Raw genomic sequence first — 10,543 nt, 5'->3', positions numbered from 1 at the left:
TATCTCAACATCTTGTTCAAATGTCCACCATCTTCCCTGCACTGACGCTCCCAAGCCTTTTCCTCACAGATAGTTGTCAAAATCGTGGGGTATCCATTAAGAGTGCAGTTGCTTTCATAATAAAAATATTTTTCATTTGGATCCCCACAGATCAGCAGGGCTTCTGGAAACAACAGAAAACAACCAGATACAGCAAACAAAATGTTTAATTTCCAATATTCTTTTCATTTTTCAATTTCCAGTAAGAAAATGGAGAAACTGAGATTCTACAGAAAATAGACACATATATTATTTAGTAAAAATAATATGTTGGATTATTTGAAAATTTACGTAAGTCAGTGAGAGATAGATCTGATGCTTCATCGTCTGTAACGTATAAAATGAGCTATATTTTAAAGTGCGGTTCAGATCGTGCTTTTATTTTTGAAGGTCATTATGACGTATTTCCAGAGTACGTTAGCAAGAAGTTGCGCGCGCATCGTTGAGCAACGGAAATACATCCCCGGCAGTTTTCAAACACAATAGAAGTATCTAACGCTGAAAAGTACCAGCACCGGACTCAAAATGTCGGGTTGTTGCGTTTACGGCTGTTCGAACCGGTACTCGCAGGACGGGGTTAAATTCTACCGCATTCCGGGGGTTAACCGGCCGCATCAGAGGCTCTGAAGGCGGCTGTGGCTTCAGGCTATCAATCGGGTGGATTGGACCGAGAAAACTATGAAGAAAGCACGGGTCTGCGGTGCCCATTTTATATCAGGTAAGGTTATGTGAATTTACTTTTAATTCACTAGAAACTCTGGTTGCTTTCAACAGTTGTTTGTAAAGGGTAGACCCACAATCTACTAGAGCTGCGTCGAATAATCCAGAAAAAAAAAAAATTGAGTAACTGGTTCATCAATTTGATTGTGAATTGAAAAGGGCAGATATTTAGTATTTACCCTCGTCACATTTTATTGTTTTAGGATGTTTTTGTGTGTGTGTTAGCAATATACATAAACCTCTCCCCCCTTTTTGTGTTGCAATGAACCCAATTTTCCCACATCTGGCGACATTTTAATCTGCTAAATCAAAAAATTTGCCCGTAAATAAAAAAAAAAAAAAGATCATTTATAATAAACACAGCATATCCTGTGTTTTAGTTTCTGTTGTTTTAAAGCACAATTTGTGAGGATGAGGGGTTTTTTAAGGCTATGAAGAATACCTCATCTTTGCTGATGCATTATAAAACCCTACTAGATGGTGGATCAAGCTCAACTAAGTAATTTTTGAATACAAACATATAGTAACATTTGGGAACTGGAGAATTCCTTGGAATGTTGTGAAGGACAGAAAATGTTTCATTCCAACTTCAGTAAACCTGTTGATTCTTTTCTGACAACATCTGTGCTCTATGAAAGCTAATTTTCTATAGCAGATGAAATAATCTCACATCGGAGAAACCGCATGAAGCCGAGCACAATAAAAAAAGGTTTTTATTTAAAAGCCAATAATAACATTTTGTCCCCTGTAACATAAACATGGTTAAAGTAACAAAAGCCTATTTATATAACAACCCTCTCATCTAATTATTTTCCAGTTTTCCTTTTTATCCAGCCATTGTTTCCACAAAAACAGATTAAGAATAATTTATCTATTCATTTTAAGCTTCATACATCACATCATCATCGTTTTACGTGTTTCAACCACTTTATGTCGCAGTGGAGCAAATGAATCAAAAATGTCGAGCAATTGGATGGAAAACCTAAGTGCTGTTAAATTTGGACATAAAAAGTTGGCTGGTTGCTAATAAACAAGCTTGTGTGTTTTATTTGCAGGAGAGGCGTCACTGGACTGGCAAGATCCTGATTTTGTGCCTTCTGTATTCATGTCCACTAAACAAATTCAGAGACCTGGAGCAAAGATGAAAAGGTAAAGATAATTAGTTTGGATTTCTTATTCTTATTTTGATGTTTTTTTTCCTCTGCTCCATTGCTATAGTATTTAATGTGCATTGGTACAAGCTTTGAAATACTGCTCTGCACAAAATGTAGATGCAGTTAAAATGTTATCCACAGGAAATCTTACTTCACTTCTATTTCTTTTAGGAACCAGAGGAAAAGAGGGAGAGATGACACGGCGCACAAGTCACCAGATCAACCCAGCTTTGGCAGTGACTCCAACACAGAGCATGGTCCTGGTACAAATCCTTTTTCTTTTATTACCAACTGATTATTATTGTTTTTGATTGTTTAAACATTTCAATGTTTAAACAAAATTTATTTTCTGAAAAAGTTTAAGAATTAACAGACTGTTTAGTGAAAGCTGTAAACTGCCAGTAGCTTTTGTTTTTGCTACTGCTACTCTTGCCTCTCTAGTCTCATACTGTGGTCCAGTTTTCTATTTACTTTACATTTCAGTGGACTTAGTAATTATATTAGCTGGAATATTTCCATCTGAAGCACATTTTGCAGTATTCAAGCCGGGGTGGTTTTCTGGCTCTTCTGACCCACAATTTATCATTCTGTCACATCACAAGTATAAACATAAATTCTCAAATTGCAATAGAAGAAGCAGAATATACAAGTCAAGAACAAAAAAATAATACTAACCCTTCAAACAGGGACAACAAGAATGGACGCATACATTCAATCACAGCTTCTAATCACTTCTTACTAAACCAGATAAGTTTATCCACGCAGAAAATCAGCATCAGTAATTTCTGAAAGCTGAGCATCTACATTAACATGAAATAGACAATGTAGCTAAATGACCAGCATTGCGAGAAGCTGTAACAAATCACAATAATGATGAGGATGTAAATAAATCAAACATGTTAATTCTGTGTTCTAACAATTAAAATTACCATAGAATAAATCTGTTTTTATTTTTCTGTTAACTGGTAGATTCAGGACAAAGTTCAGGCATCTGAGGCCTTAAAAAGTTTTTTCTTTTTGTTATAGCACCTTTCAGCAACAAGGCTTTTCAAAGTGCTTTACATAATAAAGACACAAAAACACAAAGTCATAGAACACACAGACAACATTACGTTTTGTCATCATTACACATCAGATTATTGATTAGTCTTTCAAAAGTGACTTTAAACAGGTGGGTTTTTTTTTTGTCTAGATCAGGGGTCTCAAACTCCAGTCCTCGAGAGCCGCTGTCCTGCAGTTTTTAGATGTGCCACAGGTACAAAACACTGGAATGAAATGGCTTAATTACCTCCTCCTTCTGTGGATCAGTTCTCCAGAGCCTTAATGACCTGATTATTCTACTCAGGTGTGGTGCAGCAGAGGCACATCTAAAAATTGCAGGACAGCGGCCCTCAAGGACTGGAGTTTGACACCCCTGGTCTAGATTTAAAGGAACTAAGTGTTTCGGCTGTTTTGCAGTTTTCCCGAAGTTTGTTCCAGATTCGTGGTGCATGGAAGCTGCATGCTGCTTCTCCATGTTTAGTTCATTACTATGACATTTCATATGAGAGCTGTGTTCTGTAACTTGTCTGTTTCTGTTTCCTGCAGATGTCCAGCAGCTGGGGGGGATCAAAGAGGAGGAGAGCTGGAGTCCCAAACCAGACCAGGAGGACCAGAAGTCTCCAGAGATTAAAAAGGAAGAGGAGGAGAATGAGATCACTAAGTTTATATTCAATCCACTTCCTGTGAAAAGTGAAGATGATGAAGAGAAACCTCAGCTCTCTGAGCTCTCTCACAGCCAAACCAAGGAAAACGGAGACTTTTATGAACCAGATCGATATTTAGAATCAGATGGCGAAGATAAAACTTCTGATTCTTGTTCAGAGTCCTCAAAGACGGATGTCAGTGATGGAAACTGGGAGGAGAGCAGTGAAGCTCAGGCAGGTTTGGGGTCTGGAACCAATAACACAGATCCAGTTTGTGAGAAAGGTAAAAAGTTACACCACTGCTCTGAGTGCAGTAAAATATTTACCTGTAGACAGCATTTGTTAGAACACAACAGGATCCACACTGGGGAAAAACCATTTAGTTGTTCTGTCTGTGACGAAACCTTTATGCGGAAACCTTCTTTGACTCTGCACATGAGGAAGCACAATAAGGAAAAACTTTTCCGCTGCTCTGTTTGTGATAAAACTTTGGCTTCTAAAGCAAACTTTAAAAATCATGCAAGAGTTCACACTCTGCATAGGCCTTTTAAATGTCAATCTTGTAATGCAGCTTTTAAATGGAAGAGCAATTTAATAGAACATATGAGAATCCACACTGGAGAGAAGCGTTACAGCTGCTCTGTCTGTGAGCAAACTTTTACATGGAGACGATCTTTGACACAACACATCAAGATGCACAGTGAAGAAAAACATTTCAGATGCTCTGTTTGTGATGACACTTTTATTTCGAAAGCTAATTTAAAAAAACACTCAAAAATACACAAAGAGAAAACTTTTGATTCTTTAAAGTTGTCAGATAAAGATGGCAGTGATGAAAACTGTGAGAAGAGCAGTGAACCTCAGTCAGCTTTGGGACCTGGGAAGAATCAGACAGATCCAGTTTATGAGAAAGGTAGAAAGTTACATGGCTGCTCTGAGTGCAGAAAAACATTTAGTTGTAGACAATATTTGTTAAAACACAACAGAATCCACACGGGAGAAAAACCATTTAGTTGCTCTGTCTGTGACAAAACCTTTACGTGGAAACCATCTTTGATACTGCACATGAAGAAGCACAGTGAAGAAAAACCTTTTAGATGCTCTGTTTGTTGTAAAACATTTGCTTCTAAAGGAAACTTAAAAAATCACGCAAAAGTCCACACATTGCATAGGCCTTTCAAATGTCCATCTTGTAATGCAGCTTTTAAATGGAAGAGCAATTTAATACAACATACGAGAATCCACACTGGAGAGAAACGTTACAGCTGTTCTGTCTGTGACCAAACCTTTATATGGAGAAATTGTTTGACACGACACCTGAAGAAGCACAGTGAAGAAAAACATTTCAGATGCTCTGCTTGTGATGAAACCTTTATTTCAAAAGCTAATTTTAAAAAGCATACAAAAATACACAAAGAGAAAAATTTTGATTCTTTAAAGTCGTCAGAGAAAGATGTCAGTGATGAAAACTGTGAGGAGAGCAGTGAAAATCAGTCAGCTTTGGGACCTGGGAAGAATAAGACGGATCCAGTTTATAAGAAAAGTAGAAAGTTACATGGCTGCTCTGAGTGCAGAAAAACATTTAGTTGTAGACGATATTTGTTAAAACACAACAGAATACACACGGGAGAAAAACCATTTAGTTGCTCTGTCTGTGACAAAACCTTTACGTGGAAACCATCTTTGATACTGCACATGAAGAAGCACAGTGAAGAAAAACCATTTAGATGCTCTGTTTGTGACGAAACATTTACACAGAAACTATCTTTGACAATGCACAAGAAGATGCACAGTGAAGAGAAACCGTTCGGCTGCTCTGTTTGTTGTAAAACATTTGCCTCTAAAGAAAACTTTAAAAATCACGCAAAAGTCCACACATTGCATAGGCCTTTCAAATGTCTGGCCTGTCATGCAGCTTTTAAAAGAAAGAGCAATTTAACAGAACATATGAGAATCCACACTGGAGAGAAACGTTACAGCTGTTCTGTCTGTGACCAAACCTTTATATGGAGAAATTGTTTGACACGACACCTGAAGAAGCACAGTGAAGAAAAACATTTCAGATGCTCTGCTTGTGATAAAACCTTTATTTCAAAAGCTAATTTAAAAAAGCACTCAAAAATACACAAAGAGAAAACTTTTGATTCTTTAAAGTCGTCAGATAAAGATGGCAGTGATAAAAACTGTGAGGAGAGCAGTGAACCTCAGTCAGCTTTAGGACCTGGGAAGAATCAGACGGATCCAGTTAATAAGAAAAGTAAAAAGTTATACCATTGTTCTAAGTGTCAGAAAATGTTCAGCTGTTTACTGTATTTGGTTGAACACAACAGAATCCACACTGGAGAAAAACCATTTAGTTGCTCTGTTTGTGATGAAACTTTTACATGGAAAACATCTTTGACACTGCACATGAGGATGCATAGTGAAGAGAAACCTTTCAGCTGCTCTGTTTGTGGTAAAACTTTTACTTCTAAAGGAAACTGTAACAATCATGCAAAAGTCCACACATTGCATAGACCTTTCAAATGCCAGACTTGTAACTCGGCTTTTAAAAGGAAGAGCAATTTAATAGATCATATGAGAATCCACACTGGAGAGAAACGTTACAGCTGCTCTGTCTGTGACCAAACCTTTACATGGAGACGATCTCTGACACGACATTTGAAGAAGCACAGTGAAGAAAAACCTTTCAGATGATCTACTTGTGACAAAACTTTTATTTCGAAAGCTAATTTAAAAAAGCACACAAAAATTCATGACGAGAAAACTTTTGCTTCTTTATGTCCACAAAGAAAGATGGCAGGGATGAAAACTGGGAGGAGAGCAATGAACCTTGGTTTGCATGAAATTCAACATAATTCGGCCCAGTTAAAATCAAGATAACCACAAGCAGAGCACCTTCTTTACGAGAGTCTTGTACAATAACAAGGTGTCTTCAGTTGAGATTTATTTTATTAATTCCAGAGGGAAAGAAAATGTAAGTCATATTTCTCAATCATAAAAGACTTGTACATACTGATGGCTCTGGGCAGGAAGTATCTCATTTATTATTTTTTTCTGACAAACCACTTTTACTGCTATATTCAAATTACAGATGAGTTTGACATGGGTTTTACTAATATTATATAATGCATAATGTGGAAAAAACAACTCTAGTTTAAGCCTGTATTTATGTTTAAAATTACTTTTCTTTAAAAGTGTTTTGGCCAGTGTGTGATCAGTTTATAGACACAGGAAACTGATATCTATTAGGTGGAAGAAGATGTGTTAAATATGTGCAAAACTTGTTTCATCACAACAGTTCTGCTAAGTGGAGGGAGTTTTTAATGAAGACAAACTTAAATCTAGTGACTATCTTTGAATTCAACTTGATTTTTGTCAAACTTGTTTTTCTTCTCTATGCTGCTGTGAGTTTATTTTTTTTACTCTGTAGTTTTATTTTTATGCTTGTATTGCTGTATTTTGAACTGTGCAATAAACTCAAGTTTTATGTTTCTTACTAGAATTTGAGTAAGCTTTTGCTTTATATGTGAAAATTGCTAAGTAAATGAAATGTGCAAACTTCATGGTGGTGTTTTGATGGCATTGGTCCCGTGCAGGAAGAAGTTTCTGGATTTGAATATCGATCAGGTTTTAAGTTCTCCCTGTCTGGTTTCTCTGGGTACTCTGGTTTCCTCCCACAGTCCAGAAACATTCATGTCAGGTTATTTACTCTATATTCTGTTAATTATATCGATTTTTTGCTTGAAGCTCATGAAAGCAATATTTAAGATGAGAATATTTACATCAGACTAAAAAACATTTCAACACAGAAATGTAGACTTAATAAAAAGTATGTTTAGCACTTGCTTAAAGGCTGTTATTTTCAAAAAGTAACTTTAATCTAAGAATTGAGTCGGATAGGAACGCATATTCTAATTTGTATCACTGTGGATGCAACTCCTACGTAGCTATAACTTGCGGCTCAAATTGAGCTTTTATTTTGGAGGGTAATAAGATCGATGAATAGCGGAAGTAGTTGTCTCTTAGCAGCAGACGATAGGTGGACAAAAACTTTTGTTTCCTTATTCAATGTGAAATGTTCGTGTTCAGTCAGCTCTCCGGGTATTTATACATGTATCCTTAAAGCCATTGAAATTTTACGTTAATTATGAAGTTTTGTTTTAGTTAAGTTTTTCCTTAATTTCCTCCCAGGTGTGTTAGCTTAGCCTGTTAGCTGGATGCCGACTGGAAAGCAGCGAGTTCAAGACGTCAGCGTTGGAGGAAAGAATCTAAGAGAGATGGAGGAACCGATACACAGTGAGTAGATGGAGTCTCGGTTTGACGGTCATTATCTTCTGTTTCAACGTTTTTTTAAAACGCAGCCAAAAACGATGAAGGGCAAGGTAAGTTGTTTTGTCGAGCACATTTCACAACAAGACCACTCAAAGTACTCTACGTGAAGAAAACATTAAAAAATGCACTGGCATACTAAAGGAAAAGAAAAAGTTTCAACACAGTCCAAAATATCATAATGACTTAATAAATAAACAACAGTTATTAATGTAAGTCAGACCCACTGTGTTTAGCCCTTAAAGCTGCAGCATATAACTTTAAAAAAATATGTTTTGGACATGTTTGTTTAAACTGTCATCAAGTTGTCACAGTAGAGCAAGAGACAGATAATCTGTGAAATGATTGATCTCTTCCACCTCCCAGTGCTACGATTGCCATCTGAAGAAATGCATCGCGCTGGTCGAAACAAGAAACCAGAGCCAGTAGGAGGATCTTAGTGCTGTCAATCATCGTCATATATGCACTACTAAATGTACTAATGGCAGAGAAACCACTTATGGTTCCAGAAAAACTACAAGTCTATCCACGTGCATCCGTGGCCATGCTAACTAGCCTCATTCATGACAGAATCAGCTGTTGTGAATAATCAGCTGCAGCATAGCAGGGAGCAAGTGTGCATGAGGTTGATTGACAGCTGAAAGACCCTCCTCCTGGCTTGGGGGAAAGCCAAAGAAGCTAAATTTTTTCACAGATTATCTGTCTTATGAAGTAAACTTTACTGACATGATAAGAATTTTATCAAGTATGTAAAAAATATTTCTTGAAAAAGTTACATACTGTAGCTTTAAATGAATTTTAATTTAGTGTGTCATATTCAAGCTATTTAAAGGTATGAATGTGTCTCTCTGAATTTGGGAATTAGCAGTAGAATAATTACATGTTAAAAAAGATTTCACAATAGCTGAGTTTCTCTTCACTAAGAAACGGAATTTAAAATCAGATGTGAATAAGTTTGTTCACGCAATATGATTAAAAAACATGCTGAGTCGTAATCCTTCATCTACTTCCTGTTATCTTCTTTTGTGGTTTGTGCCAGTGGGAATATCAAGTTGTTGATTGTGTGACGTAAAATGTTTCCATTGTGGTTTTGCAAAATAAACCAATCTTAATATGGCCAAAAATAAACATCTCATCCAACAAAAAACAACAACAAAAAACATTTGATTGAAAAATTTGCTTTTTCAAAATTGGATTTTTTTCCATTAACCAAATTTAACTAGAGAAATTATATGAGTAATGGAAGCACAGCTTGTGTCACTGCCAGTTTTACAAAGACTGACTTTATGTTTCCTGCAGATGTCCAGCAGTTGTTGGAGATCAAAAAGGAGGAGAAGTGGAATCTGAGACCAGACCAGGAGGACCAGGAGCCTCTGAAGATTAAAGAAGAACAGGAGGAAAATGAGATCACCAAGTTTATATTCAACCCACTTCCTGTGAAAAGTGAAAATGATGAAAAGAAACCTCAGACATGTCATCACAGCCAAACCAAGGAAAATGGAAATCTTGTTGGACCAGAACCAGATCAAAATTTAGAATCCGGCACTGAAGATACTTCTGATTCTTCGTCAGAGACGTCTGAGACAGACATCAGTGATGGAAACTGGGAGAATAGCAGTGAAACTCAGTCAGGTTTGGGGTCTGGAACCAATAACACAGATCCAGTTTGTGAGAAAGGCAAAAAGTTATACCACTGCTCTCAGTGTAGAAAAATATTTGTCCACAGAGGCAATTTGTTAGAACACAGAAGAATCCACACTGGAGACAATCTGTACCACTGCTCAGTTTGTAACAAATCTTTTCCTTCAAAAACTAATTTAATAGATCACACAAAAGTTCACTCTCAGGATAGACCTTTCAAATGTTCTATCTGTAATGCAGCTTTTAAAAGGAAAAACAATTTAAGACAGCACTTGATAATCCACACTGGAGAGAAACCCCACAGCTGCTCCATCTGTAGCAAAACATTTGCTTTTGAGGGAAACTTAAAACAACACATGATAATTCACACAAAGAAAAGACCTTACATATGTTCTGTCTGTAGTGCAGATTTTAAAAGTAAAAACGCGTTACTAGGACACACAAAAATCCACAAAGAGGAGAAACCGTTCAGCTGTTCGATCTGCAGTCGAAGCTTCTGCCGTACGTCGTATCTAACTGCTCACATGAAAAGTCATTCTGAAGAAAAACCTCACACCTGCTCTGTCTGTGAGGCAGCTTTCAAGAGGAGACGTGGTTTAATGGAACATAAACGAATCCATGGTGGGGAGAAACCTTACATCTGCTCTGTTTGTAAGAGAGCTTTCTTGAAGAAACACACTTTAGTAGAACATACAAGAATCCATTCTGGAGAGAAACCTTTCAGCTGTTTGGTCTGTAAAAAGAATTTCAAGTGGAGAAACACATTAAAGAAACACTCAAGACACCATAAGGATGAATAACTGTACCAATTGTACAGAATGTGGTCAAATCTTCAGTCACTTTCACAATTACTTTAAAAGGGCAGTGTTATGTATTTTCAGACACATTCTTTCTGACATTTGTTTGTATTTCTGCTCTATGTATGAAAACTTCTAAATGAAGCAAATTTGCTCATGGCTTTGAAACCTGGTG

At 36.8% G+C, this 10,543-nt stretch overlaps 1 protein-coding gene across 7 annotated transcripts; it reads left to right on the top strand.

Annotated features, from left to right (window-relative positions):
- The first annotated feature begins 445 nt into the window (after nucleotides 1-445).
- LOC122843839 (zinc finger protein 501-like) lies at nucleotides 446-10,536 on the top strand. Of its 7 annotated transcripts, none has more exons than XM_044138921.1 (6): nucleotides 446-757; nucleotides 1,815-1,908; nucleotides 2,085-2,176; nucleotides 3,501-3,881; nucleotides 7,793-7,897; nucleotides 9,230-10,536. In XM_044138921.1, exons 1-5 carry the CDS (start codon nucleotides 718-720, stop codon nucleotides 7,804-7,806), a joined length of 621 nt encoding a protein of 206 aa, XP_043994856.1. In that variant the 5' UTR covers nucleotides 446-717; the 3' UTR covers nucleotides 7,807-7,897; nucleotides 9,230-10,536. The 7 variants fall into 7 exon arrangements, with proteins under 7 accessions (XP_043994856.1, XP_043994851.1, XP_043994850.1 ...); XM_044138918.1 differs by having other exon boundaries at nucleotides 448-757; XM_044138916.1 differs by lacking the exons at nucleotides 7,793-7,897; nucleotides 9,230-10,536 and adding an exon at nucleotides 5,235-7,164 and having other exon boundaries at nucleotides 3,501-4,940.
- The last annotated feature ends 7 nt before the right edge of the window (nucleotides 10,537-10,543 follow it).

Source organism: Gambusia affinis, linkage group LG14 (genome assembly GCF_019740435.1).
Source record: "Gambusia affinis linkage group LG14, SWU_Gaff_1.0, whole genome shotgun sequence".
NCBI classification, from domain to species: Eukaryota; Metazoa; Chordata; class Actinopteri; order Cyprinodontiformes; family Poeciliidae; genus Gambusia; species Gambusia affinis.
This window is presented reverse-complemented; position numbering and strand designations above follow the sequence as displayed.

Bases quoted from the DNA above. Each gene is read 5' to 3' on its own strand.
- LOC122843839 (XM_044138914.1), top strand. From the start codon at position 718: ATGAAGAAAGCACGGGTCTGCGGTGCCCATTTTATATCAG. The intron at 758-1,814 runs GTAAGGTTATGT...TTTTATTTGCAG, and splicing joins CGGTGCCCATTTTATATCAG to GAGAGGCGTCACTGGACTGG. The intron at 1,909-2,084 runs GTAAAGATAATT...TATTTCTTTTAG, and splicing joins CCTGGAGCAAAGATGAAAAG to GAACCAGAGGAAAAGAGGGA.